We start from the raw sequence: 19,345 nt of genomic DNA on the forward strand, positions 1-19,345 counted from the left end.
TCAATCACACCACATCTAACTTTATTTCAACTTCTATGTTGCGTTTTGTATACTGTAACATTGTTTATCTTTTGTACGCATACCCCAGAGCCCTCTTTTCGGAAGCCCGAGCAAAAGTCCTTGTTCCGCGATAGAAAATTTAATTACGAACTCATATAAGATAGCTCGAATTTCAACTCAAAATCTTAATTAATCTAAATGAGACTTAAATTCGAATCTTACTCAAACTCTACCTCAAAAAGTGACTCAAATTTAATGTTGTAACTAGAACTCTACCTCAGTTAAATGTGACTCAAACTCGAAGTCCAACTCGAAACTCAATGCTAACTAACACTTTAATTCTAATAATGACTTGAATTCGAAATCGAAGACTAACTCAAAGTTTAACTCAAACAGTAACCCGAACTTTAATTTGAACTCTAATTCGATGGATGGCCACACTCATCCAAGGCACATACAACATGGAAATCTATCTAAAAATAGAACAGGTTTTTCCGAATTGGTCACGTGATTTTACCTCCTCAAGTAATGGGATAACCACATCAAAGAATGACAGGACCACATCAAATAATGAAACAAACACATCATGTAGTGTAAAATCGTCAAATTTTGAAACATCATTGCGTAATGTTAAAACCATTTAAAGAATAGGCAAATCATCATTACGAAACAACAAAACCACATCATGTAATGAAACAACTATACATAACGTTAAGTCACATTCACATCAAGTAATGTTAAAACCACATTGACTAATTACACAACCACATTAAATAATGGTGAAACCACATCGAGTGATGACAAAACCATATTGAGTAATGACAAAACTATATCAAGTCAATACGAAACCATATCGTGTAATATCGAAATATCATTAAGTAATGACTATTCCATATTGAGTTATATCAAAACATCATTACGTAATGTCAAAACCATATTAAGTAAAGACAAAATATCATCAAGTAATAATAAAATAACATAAAGTAATATCAGAGTTCCACATAAGACAGCTGTGGCGTTCCATAATAATCTCTATTGAGCTTTTAATCGAAATACAAGGCATAACAATACAATATAAAACAAGCATGCAATAAATAACCGTGATAAAATGAAGCACTTTAATTAAGCATGGTAGTAAAAAGCAGATTTATAAGCATGATAAGCTAGGTGTTAAAGCTATACGCAAATAAAAAAGTAAACTAAGCATGATAAGAAAGCTGGTAAAACGCGTAGCATGAAAAATTAAAGATAAGTTATGATGTAAATGATAAAAAATTTGCACAAATTGTGCACTTACCGTCATTTATATTTCTTGACTTTAAAATAATAAACTGACTGATATTAGCCTGAATTTTCTAAAATCATCAGGAAGATCATTCCATGAAAAAAGGTTAATCAGAGGAACCAGGAGAAACTAAAATGATATATATATCGAAATAGTATATAGTATAATAGTCCAAGATTTAGAATCAGATAGATCATGATCATGATCATGATCTATGTTTAATTTAGCATAAGCATTTAATTAAGTAGCAATCTAGTTACGACCTTATAACTGTTTACATTTTTAAAACAAATGCTCTAGCCAGACAAGCTTACAAAAGAGCTTATGTTATTGTTTTGTGACATGCCGACTTTAAATAAAGCCTTTTATTTTGAAGCTTTTGAAAAAGCTAATACTTGTAATGATTGACACATTTTATTCTGTGTTCTACGTCATAAATTTAGAGGCGGAAATGACGAAGCTCTCATTGATAACTTTTTCTCGTGATCAAGTTTACAAGTAGACAAGCAGAAAACTACATTTTGAAGCTTTAGCCCAATTTATGTGAATTGACAATATGATACTGTTAATGCAGTTTCGTATGCTTATTATGTAATTTCTGTCGAAAATCTTTAAACCATAGTATTTGAAAAAGGTAAATGAAAAAAAGTTATTCATTAGCCACAACAACAGTCAACACGCCCCTTTTCACTACTAGACACTAGGCACCATATATTTTTTAAATTGTGCTTTGAAGTGCGTTGTGTGAGATTATCTTTCCAGAGTTAATTATGTTAAGCATTGTCTAAACGAAGATAGTATTCAAGATTGAAAACATAGTGCACACATTATACTTGACTGCCTTCTTGTAATCTTCAACATATTATAATGTCATATTGAAGTTAAGAAGTATAAGTTTATGTAAATGAACTACTGTCTAGTTAACACAGCTCAATTTTTAACCATGACCATCTGGGTGGTCTCCTGGTAGAATGGTAGCCTGGAAAACAGGATGTTGTAGGTTTAAACCCTGGCAGGGTCAAACCAGACTTAGAAATCGGTATTTTCTGCTTCTTCCCTTAGCATGTGACATTAATAAGTAAGAGCAAAGATGGCAAGGACAGGTCGTAGTCAGAATGATGTGTCTGGGTAGGTTGACATGTCTTCCTGCGGACTGTTATCTTGTGAACCAGCACATTATATATCTGCTCAGCTTGTTTGTCTAGTACAAAGCAGGATTAATATTCATAGGCGGATCCAGGGGGGCCCTGGCCCCCCTTTCGTGGGAAAAATATGGTTTATTATATAGGGAATCACTTAAGCATGACTGGAGCGGGCCCCCCTTAGGTCAGTCAGTGGGCCCCCCTTATGAAAAGTTCTGGATCCGCCACTGGTATTTATACTACATTAACATACCTCTCAACTGACCCAGATCCTGCGGGTGTGACCCGAGATTTTCACTGCCGGGTGACCAAATAACCCAGGAATTCGGAAAATAACCTGTTTTCACCCAGATTCCTAAGCCTTCAGACTGATTAGATATAAACTGATTTCTTTAAAATACCGGCAAATTCGTAATTCTTCCTGGACAAAAAGTTCAACTAGCTGTGTAAACTCAGCTCAAGTGACCCATTTCAGTGCATGGCTTCACTTGAAAGCTTTGGTGTCAAACACACTGTTAACACCAATTACCTTAGCTTAAGTTGGTCGTAAATAATTTGTGTATTTCAAAGTTCCTTTTAAAAAAAATTTGAGTTACTTCCCCTTTTTTGTCAATTCACAATATAATCCTTAATCTTATGTTTTTTTTTGTAAAAAGATTAAATCTAAAATGAATTGAATGCAAAAACATATCAGAATAATACTTTTACTTATTGTTCTACCTTAGAACAATCATGTGACAATTAAAAAAATAAAAATTTGGAAAATTACTTTTTTCATCTATACCTCCATTAATTGTTTAACTTTATTTCATTATACTCTTATTTCAACCACTAATTTGTTCTACTGTTAAAATGCTGCACAAATGTATGCAAAGAAAACATAAATTGGCACATTGTATGTCATGGACTGAATATGAATAGGAATAAAGGCAATGTAACACAAATCTATCAATGGCCTCCAAGTGCAATGAAATAATAAAATGTACAAATTTAAATTACTTAACCATGTGGACATGTTTTGGAAACTTTCAGTTTGATATAAATTATAAGAAAAATGTCCCCTGAATACTGAAATTCAGCTTGAAAAAGTTTGTACACGTTATGACCTGAGATTTCATCCTTCTATTGAGGTCATCACCTGCATTTTCATTGTCATAGGTTGACAGGTATGCATTAACATTTTCCCTTCATGAATATGCATTTAATTTGCCTCTGGACCTAAAACATCCATCCATCAATTTTTAACCAAACAAATTTAAACAGTAAATACACAATTTTTCTAATTTGTGCTTTTTCCTGGAAAAAATTTGACCTCACAAACTAAATATCTTCTTGTCACAGTGTCCAAAGATGTGTTTCTCCAGAATAACCCCAGGTCAACCAGGCCCTTCATTCATACAACAGAAATTGGGAACTTGTCTATTCAAACTATCCATTATTTGAAGTACAGATATATGTAGATCAATTTCTAGTTTTTAAAATTTTACAATTGAGTTATGCCAGATGGCCTGAGGTTAAAATGACATCATTAAACAACAAACTCTTACTATGACGTAATAATATAAGTATTGTGATATTAAGAATTAAGAAAATGCATGATTGTGAAAGTCTTCTATAGAAACCAAAGAAACCTTGATTCAAGTTTTACTGCAAAATTATAATAACACTTTCATAACTTTATAAATTTAGAAGGATAAGAATATAGTACTACAGTCTAGTCTCAGATTTTGTTACATGTATATCACCAGGTTTTGTACTTGCCATTCATGCATATATACATATATATCTATGTGTATTTTGATGAAATAATTCTGACATCAAAAATTAAAACCTAATAAAATTGATTGTAACCCTTGTTTAACCACAGAACGGTTTCCAAACAAGTTGTCATGACAGAAAGAAAATTTAGTACTGCCCATTTCATGTCTATTTTATTTATCAGATGCATAGTGACCACACCAATTTTTGGAAATGTTTGGGAAACTTACTCAAAAACATAATTTTTGTTCACCTGAACTACGATTTGACTATGATTCACCTTGAATATCGTTTGTACTATTGAAATCAGCAGAATGTTTCGCTTTATAGAGTTTGCATCAGCACCACTCATATGCATGCTGACACAGCAGGAATGATGATTTCTTACTTCAGATAAATAACAACAGCAAAAATACATCATACATTAGATTTTTCATTAGACATACATTGACATATTAGACATGTCATGCATGTTAGAAAGTGGAACCATTTTAATTTCATATGATAAGATATATTTTTTTACATCTTATTTTTTTTAAGCAGATTGATATCTTAAATTAAAGATGAGTGAAGTATTAGGGTTGGATTATGAAGAATACACTGATCATAATAAAAATTCGTAAGGGTTCCGCAGAACCCAGTGTCTCGCCTACTTTTGCTGTTAATTGCAGGCTCAACAAAAATGAGGAAAAATATCAATAAAAATATTCCTTTAGATACTATCTTTTGATTGTAAGAAGCTTATGTCAAAGTTTGGTATAAATCCAGGATAGTTTATGAATCTAATAAATGTTTTAAAAACTTTAACTGCAGACTGTATTTAATGTTAACTGGAAAAAAACTAAGTCCATTTATAAGTAAAATAAGGATAAACAGGTACAAATTTTAACAAAATTTCCTTCTAGATACTAGCTTTTGATCATAAACAAGCTTCTGTCCAAAATTTGGTACAAATCCAGGATAGTTTAAGAAAGTTATTAAAATTTTAAAAACTTTAACCACAGAGTGAATGTATTGTTTCCTGGCAGAAAAACTAAGTCCATTTATAAGTAAAATACGGAAAAAAAGAACTTTTTTTTTTAACAAATTTACTTCTGGATACTATCTTATGATCATAAACAAGCTTCTGTCCATGTTAGGTACAAATCCAGGATAGTTTAAGAAAGTTATTAAAATTTTAAAAACTTTAACCACAGAGTGAATGTAATGTTTCCTGGCAGAAAAACTAAGTCCATTTACAAGTAAAATACGGAAAAACAGGAATTTTATTTTTACAAAATTTACTTCTGGATACTATCTTATGATCATAAACAAGCTTCTGTCCAAGTTTGGTAGAAATCCAGGATAGTTTAAGAAAGTTATTAAAATTTCAAAAACTTTAACCACAGAGTGAATATTTGTGGATGCCGCCAACGACAACGACGACGACGACGCAGACGTCGACGGAATGTAGGATCGCTATGTCTCGCTTTTTCGACTAAAGTCGAAGGCTCGACAAAAACCAATAGTGTGTAATTTCAATATAAACTTTATGTATAACACCATCATAAAATTGAGAATGGAAATGGGGAATGTGTCAAAGAGACAACAACCGGACCATAGAGCAGACAACACCCGAAGGCCACCAATGGGTCTTCAATGCAGCGAGAAACTCCCGCACCCGGAGGCGTTCACAGCTGGCCCCTAAACAAATATGTATACTAGTTCAGTGATAATGGACGTCATACTAAACTCCAAATTATACACAAGAAACTAAAAATTAAAAATGATACAAGACTAACAAAGGCCAGATGCTCCTGACTTGGGACAGGCGCAAACATGCGGCGGGGTTAAACATGTTTTTTGAGATCTCAACCCTCCCCCTATACCTCTAGCCAATGTAGAAAAAACAAACACTTACACATAAATGTATGATATCATATATCTTTGTTTAATTATATTTTAAAAATGGAGGCTTTGATTTCAAGTGAAGGAAACATTTCTCATACCTCTGTTCATATTTAATTTAAATGCCACAATCTATATTTATATCATTGAACTTTATTTTCATGATTTTAATGTGGATTCATTATTATTCATGGGGTAACAATGTATGTAGATATAGGCCTTGTTTAATCATGAATTTAAATGTTCAACAAATTAAAAATTTTCTATAGACTTGTATGCTACCTGGCAAAACCATGAAATTAAATATCCAAGAAATACAATTTTTCCTCAATCCTTGAAAATTGGTACCCATGCAAATAAATGAATCCACAGCACCTGGATGGCTACATATTCTTTTATTTATTTTTTCAGCAGTTGTAAATGGTTATAATGTCTGAGCAAACATTTAATGTTCCTGGGGTACCTCCAGATCTCCGGAAAGAAGAAACAATTCATCAGATAGCAGATTCTTTAGAATACTTGAATAAGATGGCAAATGATGTATTCCTAAGGATAAGCTCAAGAGTGGCAGAAAATCGAACAAGACTTCAAAAAATAAATGATCGTGTTAATCTAGCTCAAGCCAGAGTGGATAAAATTAGGGGAGGTAGTAATAAAGCAACCAAAGTATTTGCATTATCTAAATATCCTGGAAAGGAAAACTTTGAAGAGTACAAAATTCTTTTTCCTAGTCATAATACTAATGGTCTCAAGGAGGTGCAGAGACCACATTATAAAGTTCAGTCCAAGCACAAAGCTGCAGATGATAAAACTTTGAAGGAAAAATTACAGTTTTATAGTGTTCAGTTCAATTCAAAGAAAAAACAAAAAGAAGGCGAAAATGTACATGAAGGTCTTGGTGGACTGCCAAAATCAGTGACTTCTACTAGTTCTCTACTTTTGTTTAATACTCCAGAAAACTTGTAAGTAATGATCATGATCATAGAAAAAAAACAATATTAAAATGTATGAAATGTAAATTTATCACATTGCTGTTAACACTGTTCTATATTTTCATATCATAGGTACTTTGGGACAGGACAATTTTTCTTAGCCCTCTCCCTTTTTTCCCAAATCTGTTATTTTTTTTTCTTTTAATTTCAATTATATTTGCTATTTTCTGTGTCGTGTTAACTTATATTAACATAAATGTACTAGAAATAACATATATTTACTATTTACTGTCAAAACTCCAGTTTACTATCCACAGCATCACTGATAATATAAAATGTATATTGAGAGCTAAAATAACAGATTTTGGAGAAAAGGGGGAGGGCTAAAAACAATATTCCTGTCCCCAGGTATCTGTTTCTTATAGCATGTATAGCTTGTGCAGCAATTTTAAACATTTTAATTTTTGTCTTAAATTTTTCATTTATCAAATATAGGCTGTGTTTTACATGATTACCAAAATGTTACATGATTTCCTATAGAAATTATATGAAAAAAACTGTAAAAATATGGTAGCAGCTCATACTTTGTGAGAAATGGGATCAATTCAACTATATGCACTACCAAACATGAGGGCTCCTGAGCATGGTTTATAAACTATCCATCCCTATATTTACAAATGAATGACAATAAAGCTATTCAAGATTTAAAACATATATAGTCAACACGTTTTCAATCCTTATTTATTGTGCATCTACCATCCATTATTACATGTATTACTAAAAATGGAATAGCCGTGGATCATAGAAAGGAATATCCTGACAGTGTTCATGAAAAGAAGATATTTTTAAATTTATTAATGTATCTTTAAACATGTTAAAAAAATAAGCATTTAGTCATATATAAAAGTTAAAGTTTCATTGTAAATTTTACATATGGATAGAAGAAATTCTATAACAAAGTGTACAAAGTAAAGTATTGTTACAGAAAATTTCCAGCAGATTAATCCATTAAAAAAATTAATTTCAGGCCATAATTAAGCCAAGAAAGTACCGTATTTCTGTTTAAATTTGTTTTAAAATATTTTTACAGATATAAAAAGTATGTGATGTTAGATCCACTTGGTGTAGTGACAAAAACACGTGCAGCCATAGAGGAAGAAGATGAATTAGCTGATGCTCCAAGTACCATTGCTCATCGAGAGGAGATGCAAAGGCTTCAAGCAGAAAATTACTTTTATATGCCAGATATTGGAATTGTTCCAGAGATTGCAGTTCCAGATTTTCTTCCAAACTTATTAGGTATAAGCACTAAAATTGAGAATGGAAATGGGGAATGTGTCAAAGAGACAACAACCCGACCATAGAGCAGACAACAGCCGAAGGCCACCAATGGGTCTTCAATGCAGCGAGAAACTCCTGCACCCGGAGGCGTCCTTCAGCTGACCCCTAAACAAATATGTATACTAGTTCAGTGATAATGGACGTCATACTAAACTCCAAATTATACACAAGAAACTAAAATTAAAAATGATACATTACTAACAAATGCCAGAGGCTCCTGACTTGGGACAAGCGCAAAAATGTGGCCGGGTTAAACATGTTTTTTGAGATCTCAACCCTCCCCCTATACCTCTAGCCAATGTAGAAAAAACAAACGTACAACAGTACGCACAGTAAAACTCAGTTTAAGAGAAGTCTGAATCCGATGTCAGAATAGGAAACAAAAGAAAATAAACAAAATGACAATAATACATAAATAACAACAGACTACTAGCAGGTTACTGACATGCCAGCTCCAGACCTCAATTAAACTGATTGAAAGATTATGTCTTCATCATATGAATATCAGGCACAATCCCTATATATAACTAGTATACCTGTTAACCTATTGGTACATGTAACAATGTGTAACATACAATTGTCCATCCAATCTATATTTGGACAACATATTTTTAAGGTTAATGATTGCACTGTTGTGGTTAAAACATTATATCTGATATTTTTGGAAGATTTTTATCAAAATTACCTTATGTTATGGTTTGAAACAAGACTGAAATGTTTCTTGTATTTTATCCTACCCTGAATTTCTTAACAAAGGAGTAGGCATGATCAGGGCCATTTTTTTGTACCCCTAAAAAAGGCGAAAAGCATGCTGAATTTTGTAATAACTGTTTAGCAGGAAAATTATAAGTCTTTTATAAAAACATGAACTGTACATGCTGTACTGTCATCATTCATTGCAGATTACAGATATTCATTAAACTTTCACATTTTACAAACAGTAGGTTTGCTTCCTGGCTTGGTCAAACCAATGATTTGAACATTGGTATTTGCTGGTTCTCCTCTAAGCCATGTAAGCAGACTGCATTTAGAAGTAAGAGAGCAAAAGCAAAGAATGGTCAGCCAGGAGTCTTCATAATGTGTACAGGGAAGGTGGCATGTCTTCTGGCAGACTGTTAAATTGTGAACTAACACCTGAAAAATTCATCTCATCATGTCTAGTTCAAAGCAGGGTTCATATTCATTTCACATTAAAATAATCTAGTCCTGAATAGGCATTTATTTTGTTACTTTGGTATAAATTGAAGGATGTTTTCATAATGGCCCTGTTATATGTCCAAGGTCTGTTATAATGGTCGAGGATGCCAGTAACTGCATGAGGCAATTCCGAGAAACATTCCAGCCTCTGAGGCCATAAAAATTTTACAGAAGGAGGACAAATAACAGGGTTTATCTGAAAAAAAACATTTCTTAACACTTTTATTAACTAAACCGTCAATGTGTAAAATTTAACCAAGCCAATTTTTTTTGTGGAGTAATTGTATATATATATATAAATATACCAAATGCAATATTAAAAAGAAACTTTTAAAGTGATGCGATGGAATAACATGTAAATGTAAACATAGTTTTATTGTTGTCCTATTCAAAGCCAAATTACAAAATACAAGATTGCATTCTGCATTTTAAAACTCAAAATTAAATAAATTGATCATGTTGATACACATCATGAAATGTGTTATCACTGGCAGACCTATTTGGAAAATCACCGCGATTTTTGTAAAAACTCCGGTGTTTTTTGGCTAATCTCCGCGAAACGGATAAAAATTAGAGGTTCATCGTAAATTTGCTGTATTACAGGATATTTTGCATGTTATCCGGAGATTTTCCGTGTCGGCGGGAATTAGCCGTTTGTCCGATAAAACTGGTGTGTATTGAGTCATTGATAGAATCACTGATGCGTGAGCGACGGTTATTAATAGGTCGTTGTATAATCCGTTATGCGTGAGCGACGGTTATTAATAGATCCTTGTAGTGTGGTACAAATTATGATATATAGATGTTTACAGAATTAAAAACAAAGTAACTATAATCATTTGAGATATAAGGAATTTTCAAAAATATATCATATAATGTTTCTGTAAATTTAGAGAGAAACAGATTATATATATCTGGGGATTAGATGGTTACTTTTTTTAATTATATGTCAGAGGCCGCAGATCATTTAATTGCTTCTAGAACCGTTTATTGAAACAAAAATTAAATGAACGGCCAGGGGAAAGTCTTTAGTAACCTTAGTTGGTATCAGAGGTCAACTGGGTTGAGTTCAATATCGTAGCAGCTACGTAGCGGCTATGTAGTTGCTATCAATATCTATGTAGCAGCTTATCTATAGCTACACGTTCAATAGTAAAAATCTACATAGCACTACGTAGCCGCTACGATATTGAACGCAACCCTGGTAATACATAGAGTCAGACCGTCGTTGCATAATATGTATATGTATTTACACACAATGCAGTGCATTCAAACTCGATTTCGCAAACTCGTGGGTTGTCTTTTTAGACAAAAAAGTTCAATTTAAAAGATATGAAAGTTGCGTACATGTATACAAGGAATTGTATATTTAACGTCAATGCCTGTCTTGTAAACTAATCTGTTACACTTTGAAATGTAAATAAGTTCTTTTTAAAAGATTGGACGGTTATTTCACATGAATAAAAGTTCTTCTGATCATTTTTGTTTTACAATGATTTTTGAAAGTGCGATCTTAAAACTAAGTTTGTCCGGACTTGCATGGAATATTTGCCACTGGAAGTAAAGCAACCAACAATCAATCATCTTAAAATAAAATAAATATGCCTGAGCGATAATATTCTTAAATTTTTTAATGAAAACACAGTTTCTTCATTTATTAGAAATCACTTTCAGGTCTAATGGTAAAGTGAATATACATTCCGGGATGAGATTAATTTACTATAATTGCCAAAGAAAAAGAAATGATATTACGTTTCTTTTAATTAAATTTTAGACTGCAACAAATGTAGATCGAACATTTTTAATAATGAAATAATGCACGTCAAAAATTTCGCTCACAATAGAGATGTTAAAAATAGATTTTATCAATTGTGTCACTGCACGAGAGTTTCCAACGGCGGGAAATATCATGTAGCTATAAACACAGGTGATGATACTGACCGATTGTGGAATGTCAATTTAGGGTTAAATTTGATGTGTAATGATTGACATTATTGTGCGCGTTAGGTTGAGGCTCTAGAAGGTTCATTTCAATTGATAACCAAAATTATAAAATCAAGTTTTTTTTCAAATCAACGTTTAAGTGTAAAATTTTGTGGGAGGGAAACTTTATTTTGTTTGTTTTTTAGGGGCACAGGGAGTTACCATAAAAATCTATAGGAACATTGAATAAAACAATTTCGAAGGTCACAACTTGTAAACTAATGAAAACAATGATAAACACTGCTGACAAGCGTAAACAGTTGTACATTACTTAGAAAATAGAGAGAGTGAAAAAAAAAGGACGTTGATGATGGTTACTGTTCATGTTAATTTTGAAAGATCGTGGTAACTGATTTCTGGGATGGTGGTACTTGCCAAAAGGTTGTATAAAAGGACAACCTAAGTACAATTTTAGCCGTGATATATGGGGGCCCCTCACGCGTGAATTAATTTACGTTACGTATTTCGTCCTTTATTATGACCTACAGTTGATCATAGTTGAGAACTACGTATCGGTCAGGGGCGGATCCAGACACTGTGAAAAAAGGAAGGGTGTGCTAGCCAGGGTTTCTCAGAAAAAAGGGGGTGCTAGTACAGTTGGCCTAATGTATTTGAAGGCCAGGATTGGAAGATTATCAGACATTCTGTGGCTCAATTTTAATTTTATTTTCTAACTGTGAAGTGCTACCTAAACCGTGGCCTGGAGAACCATACCCAATTTTTTAAAAGGGTGTTCCAAAGGCATATTAAAATACTTCCAGCATTATACAGGTCCTGAGGTACAATTTCTTGGGGAGGAGATTTCAATTGCTGTTATGTGGGTTAATTTTTTGTTACTAGGAATTTTCGTTTTTTTTTTCATCAGATTTGCCCCAATTGTCTATTCTGTTAAGGTTTCACAAAAGTCAAAATATGTAACACTTCATAAACATTTGAACTTTGCCTGTATTTTTCAACCTGTAATGAATAAAGTCCTAAACTATATGCAAATATCTTCATTTAAACATACTTAAACATATGCACACCGTGTAAATTGTAAATAAAATTGAAATTGTTATGTTGTGGCCAACCCGGTTCTTGGGGTGAACACCAAATTTTCCAAAAAAAATCTGGAGGCCTATTCTGATCATATTCTGATCCCCAATTTGATGAGAGAAAAAAATATTGTGGTCTGGCAGTTGACAAAAAAAATCGGAATTCCAGAATTCCCCATACCGTTTATTTCAAGAAAAAAATGTTTGGTGCATGGCAGTGGGGAATAACGTTGTGTTCCGAATTATTTCCGACTCAGAACAAACCCCTAACCCTTTGAATTTAAATGTTGCTCCTATATACCTTACTATCGTGAATTTTCAATGTTTCATGTATATTTCAGGTCAGATCCCAGGGCATACTATGTGTTCAAAATTATAAAAACGTAGAAAATTCATGATTCATGTACGTGTAATATGTCTCAAGAAAATGGATTGAAGGCATATTAATTATCAAATTATTTATTTGTACAAAAAAAACACATAGGCAATGAAAACCGTGTGTGCGCCAAGAAAGGTCAATACGTATGACTCAACTCAGAGGCTGATTTATGGGCAGGCTGTCCAGATCCCTCCTTATGGAACTACATATGGTTAATTTTGACTTTTATTCACTTGTTTCACTTACCCGAATAATTCAGTCGTTATATCCCGCTGATCTACGATTATTTCATTAACAAGTATATAGAAGAGATCGATTACGGAGAGAGACTGAATTTTTCGGGGTTAGTTCCACTCCGAACTTTTTTTAGTTTATACAATAAAGCTAGTCTATTTAATCCATTTCTCCGCTGTTTTCGTTATATATAGCACTTTCGCCATACTAAGGTTAGGTTTCAAAGAGTGGATCATTAATATGAACATGTCGGGGTCTTTTAGAGCTGACAATGCGGTATGGGCTTTGCTCATTGTTGAAGGCCGTACGGCGACCTATAGTTGTTAATTTCTGTGTCATTTTTGGTCTCTTGTGGAGAGTTGTCTCATTGCCAATCATACCACATCTTCTTTTTTTATATATAATAACAATATCATAATTACAAATACTAATTCTCCTTACGTCATCCGAGAATACACGTGTCTTTTCTTTAGGCTAAAGCGCGAGTAGATGGTCAGATATATATATGGAATTTTGAAAGGACCTTGACTGGCTACACAGCCCTTGCACGATCTGATCGATGGTCAGAAAGATGACCGTCAAGTTCTAAGTGCACACAAATGGTCACATGTCATGAATATCAATGAACGTACAACGAACTAAATTTTATATATACGAATCCTTGCTGTACCACAGGTGTCCTTGTGTAATGAAATTTTAGGGTATTGGTGCATAGTCAAGTGATTAGATAAACTTGGATAATCAATGAGAGAGAATGAATGACCATTTTAAGTTAATCCAAGGACTTTCTATTGATTGTTGTTTGCTTTACGCTGCATTAGCACAAAAATGCTATATCGCGGCGAGAGCTTATTCCAATATTTTTACAATTTAAGGTATATTTTTAAAATCAGACAAAAAGGTCCTTCAATAAACTAAAAATCTAGACTAAAGGGACTTTCTATACTAACGGGATAAGACAAGATAAAACTTTTTTTTACTAAATAATGAAAGCTTTTTCAGATAAAGGGAGTGTCGGACATAATTTTAACTCTAAATGAAACTGTTTTAATTCATAAATAATAAAACATAAAATTAAAGGCATTTTAGACCCTTCCTACAAACGGAAAAGATGAGCATGAAAAATAAGTGAAAGTGGGGTGGGCATAAGTGACTGGTTACGAATTAATTTTAATAGTAGTTCACCGTGCAAGAAGTTTTAAAGTACTAATGGAATAGTGTGACAGAAGCGGATTTAGAGGGGGCCAGGTACCCCTTTTCTTGAAAAAAAATGTGGTTGATTATACATGTATTGGGAATCACTGAAGCATGACTGAAGCGACCCCCTCTAAGGCAGTCAGTGCATATGAAAATTTCTGGATCCGCCACTGGTGTGCTAGCTTATAAATGAGATATTTTTTACTTCCTTTATTTTTTTTAATCCTTACTCCGTCTTTGTGAAATAATCGAGACTTCATCAGGTATACACGCGGAGAAATAAAATATTGAAGTGATTTGAGTACCGATATATGAAATGTCTCCTTGGTAGCTGGTATCCCTTGTGGGATTAATAAATTGAACTCATGTGTGCCGGAATAGGTAATTAATATATTTTATTTTTTATTATTTGTCAACTTATGGTACGGTAATAACTTTTATTTTTTTATTTTCCTTTTGTTTCAATTTCAATTTGCCCTTCGTTCTGTGAACAAAATAACACGGCTACACATTTTAAGACAAAACACACTTATAGTTCGACTAACACGTTGACTTATTGTACTCACTTAGTATCAGCAGAGACATATATGTGTATATATGTCTCTGGTATCAGATAAACGAGATGCATGCTCCTTAAAATCATTTCAGATATTCTATGGAATTTTTAATTCACCAGTAAATCAGAAATATCCATCTTAAACATTTCTTTTTTCATTAGATGTTATATCATTTTAAATATCTAACAAGGCACATAAAAAATTCTAGTTTTTTTGCGATGTCCAATATTACGTGCGATGATGCGTAGCTGCATGGAAGTTACATGAATTACATCATTTTGATTATCTTTGAAATCACTCACACGTGGCGGTGTACACATTACACTCAATATACGACTTAAAATACCTTGGGCAATTTATACTTCCGTTTATTGTCCCTTTACTAGCCAGTGTACCTGTGTAAGGTTATAGATGTAATTTTACATCTATGGTAAGATGTATCTCTGACTCCAAAACAGTCGAGTGCGAATCCCGGATTTTGACAAAGAATGTTGGAGGACGAAAAGACAACATTCGAAATGAGTTTTATGTATAAAGTTTATATTATGCATATATACCATTGAAGCAGCCTCTGATAAATTGTCATCTAAGACGGTATAAATTAAAATTCTGTTGACATGGCACGAAGAGGAGTTGAGAAATATGCGACACATTTTATTCAATGTCCTCACAAAGGTAGTTTATTTTACATGTTCTCGGACATTAAATATATTTCTTGTGTGACAGTTTGCTGACTGTTAACACCATGTTCAATTTATCTTAATTGACAAACATTTTGATAAGGTTCCATCATTCGAAAATAAGTTATTAAAATCTCAGTAGGTTCAAAACTACTAAATTTTATCACACAGAATGCAACAAATAAAGGTTACAGAAATGGGCTCTACCACTTCACACTTTGGCAATTGAAAATAAAATCTAATCAGTCAAATTCTCAGTATCACAACTTCATTTAACTGCAGTAGATATTGTCTTTCAAGATAACTGAATAAATGAATATTCTTTAAAACAAGAGTGTAGGGAGTCTATTTCCTACCGACTCGCATGAACAATTTTCATTTTTTTTATATACTGCCTGAATGACATGACTCGAGAAATATTTGTCACTGGACATCAATTTAAAAATTAAAAAGAAAACAAAGAACTCGAAATTTAGGATCTGTATGACACGGTACGGCCCTTCTCAGACAGTGAGCAAAACTCATACCATATAGAATTTATAAAATGCCCCGACATGACATAATTTGGAAAAATTAAAAAGACAACATCTTTAAAAATTACAAGCTCCTGACTTGCCAGGACAGTCATAGAATGAGGAGGGTTTAAACCTATTTGAGATAGCTCAACCCTCATGCGGTCACCAATCCTGGAATGTAAGACTGAGAAAATCCATATCCTTTGCTTTATAGGATAGGACTGGGCCTCCCCCAACCTGGACAGTGAGGTAATAACATGCACAAATTGTGAAAATTAAAGTTAAAATCAATAAGAATCATTGGATCTAGTGTAACGCAGTTATAAACAGTCAGAGAAAAATCATGAACTTGTGTGATACCAAAATATATGTACATAAAATCGAGAGAAAAAAAGGCACGACCATAAGTATGCATTAAAGCAATCTATGTATGTAGCAGGGAATTTATGTTTTTTTTTGTTCACATCTCATCCTTTTTTTTCCATTCATTTCCAATGTTTGTCGACTTGATATATAGCCTGGTTAAGGATGTACTTATGTGATGTTTATGAATTTGTGTATAGCTTAATATGTTTCTTTACAAAAGCTTCTCCGACTTATAGTATCTATCTATCTATACTACTTAAACGAGAAGACCTCATTTTGTTAGTCTCTTCTCTTCCTTTCACAATAAATTAATCATCATGATTCTGTGTTCTATAGGTTCCATGCATAGTTGCATTTGACATCTATTCTTATGATTCTACTGTTTGGGTTATTTTAGGAGAAATCAATTTAGCAGTGATCGCCGTGTAGAAGAAACTTGAAATTGATAGTTTATATCAAATATACTTTATTGATAATAAATGTATGTTCATAGTATACAGAAATGCCAAAATAATGGTGGTCCGAGTACACAGTTATTTCGTAGTGCATTTCTTTTAGACAATAAATGAAAATTAAAAAAATCCCACCTGCGCTTTCTCAATAATATTTTTACAGTGTGTTGTACTACTTTTGGGACAAATTATATCAAAATTATAGAAAACTTCATCGGCTCTAACTCAAAATATGGACAATTTCATGCTGAGGGGGTCTTCAAATCTTTTGACAGCCTCCGAAGTGCTAATTTTTAACATTTTTCAGCTGGACCAAATCACTACTTTACTTTAAAATTCATGACCCAAATTTTTTTACAGTGTCATTTCACCCCCCTACTTACTATTTGAGTCATAAAACATGGAGAAATAAATTCGGAAGGGGTATAAAAAAAATCGACAAGTAACACACTGTCCACACTAGGGACTATATTCGTGGACAACGAAAATCAAAGGACGATAACTGTGTACCCGGACCTAATAGGGTAGAAAAAGTTGACCAATCTTAATGAAACTTGGTATGACCAAAGCTTATTAAATTATAAGACTGCTTACAAAGTTTCATGGCAATAGGATATATATTATAGACAATATGACTAATTCTATATTCAACTTTGAGTGTTAAATTTAGATGTTAAAATTGAAAATTTTCAACTATCAACATTTGGGGCTTAAAAAATTTAAATGTTGCAAAAAAATACTTTTGAAATGCCTTAATATATAATATATTAGGTATTAAAAGCAATAGAGTACTCATTTGATTTATCAAACTTATCATAATTATTAAAAAGTCAAATTTATATGAGCCTGTGGCTAAAAATGGAGGTTTTCCAATGAAGGGGGGCCTTACATGAAGATGTAATATTTTCCAGCAATTTTAAATTTGTAAAGCTTTTTGGTTATAAATAATCCTTACATATGTATTTAATGTACTTTAAATGGAAAGAAAACTTACAAATAACATATCACATTAGTTTAAAAGGGTCTTAGGCCAAGTAAGACTGAAAATAATTTAGGGTCAATTTAGGCCGTATCACATATTTACATTTAAAAATGCATATTGAAGCTATATGAAATAAAATTTTGTGTCTTTTCTATCATTTCTATACTCAGGTGACATGATACAATAAATCTGAGCACAAAAAGACTCTTGCATTCAACTTTTTTTGCAAACAGTATGGTCTGATACAAAGATTTTTCACTTTTTAGTGAAAAACATGCATGCAATTTTAGTCTCAACAGGCTTATATTTGAACCACTTGCTATCCTACAGAAGAAAAGAAAGATATTATGTGACATAAAACAGGTACAAAAGACATTGTTAAGTGCTTTTTATACAAATTTAGTGAGGTCTTTATAATGGACTTCAACTTTTATGTTCCAAGCTCCTCACATTTAACTCGATCCAAACAGGGCATTAGACGAGGACCATATATACAACACATTTTGAACATATTGTCTGAGATAATCTTCTTTTCTGTAGATTCAGAGTTCACAAATGAGTAATACAACTGGATTGAAGCATAGAAACACAAATATTGACACATAAAAACCTGTCAGATAGAAAGTCAGAATGCCACTTATGCATCAAAATTGAAAAAGCTATGAAATGCTTATTTTGACCATAAAATGCCAAAATTGGTCATTTTTGCAGAAATTCTATCAAATAAAAGTTTTAATCCTTTAGTTTTATGCTATTTGATAAATTGACACCATCAAATCATTCAGGGAAGTTGCCAAAGTACAGATTCTATATTTCCTGATTTCACCTCTTAGGTCCGAGTACACAGTTATTTCGTAGTGCATTTCTTTTAGACAATAAATGAAAATTAAAAAAATCCCACCTGCGCTTTCTCAATAATATTTTTACAGTGTGTTGTACTACTTTTGGGACAAATTATATCAAAATTATAGAAAACTTCATCGGCTCTAACTCAAAATATGGACAATTTCATGCTGAGGGGGGTCTTCAAATCTTTTGACAGCCTCCGAAGTGCTAATTTTTAACATTTTTCAGCTGGACCAAATCACTACTTTACTTTAAAATTCATGACCCAAATTTTTTTACAGTGTCATTTCACCCCCCTACTTACTATTTGAGTCATAAAACATGGAGAAATAAATTCGGAAGGGGTATAAAAAAAATCGACAAGTAACACACTGTCCACACTAGGGACTATATTCGTGGACAACGAAAATCAAAGGACGATAACTGTGTACCCGGACCGGTATTTAACAGAAAACAAAAAAAATAACGCACTTTGGAGAAAAGGGAGAGAGCTTGAAAAAAATTGTCCCGTCTCCAGGAGTCCCTATGAATTTTTATACCTTTTCTGAAATTATCCAGATTTATAAAAAGAGATGGAC

The 19,345-nt window shown here is 32.8% G+C and overlaps 1 protein-coding gene across 2 annotated transcripts in view; it reads left to right on the forward strand.

Annotated features, from left to right (window-relative positions):
• The first annotated feature begins 1,746 nt into the window (after positions 1–1,746).
• LOC127722777 (WASH complex subunit 1-like) overlaps positions 1,747–19,345 on the forward strand; it is a 30,568-nt gene continuing 12,969 nt past the window's right edge. Inside the window, exons 1-3 of one of the 2 annotated variants that reach the window (XM_052229344.1) lie at positions 1,747–1,919; positions 6,484–7,034; positions 8,095–8,303. In XM_052229344.1, the coding sequence (XP_052085304.1) occupies positions 6,493–7,034; positions 8,095–8,303 (751 nt within the window). In that variant the 5' untranslated portion in view covers positions 1,747–1,919; positions 6,484–6,492. The remainder of the gene's footprint in view (positions 1,920–6,483; positions 7,035–8,094; positions 8,304–19,345) is intronic. The other variant, XM_052229345.1, reaches the window with a different exon arrangement.

Source organism: Mytilus californianus, unplaced genomic scaffold (assembly GCF_021869535.1).
Source record: "Mytilus californianus isolate M0D057914Y unplaced genomic scaffold, xbMytCali1.0.p SCAF_1, whole genome shotgun sequence".
In the NCBI taxonomy this organism is placed as follows: domain Eukaryota; kingdom Metazoa; phylum Mollusca; class Bivalvia; order Mytilida; family Mytilidae; genus Mytilus; species Mytilus californianus.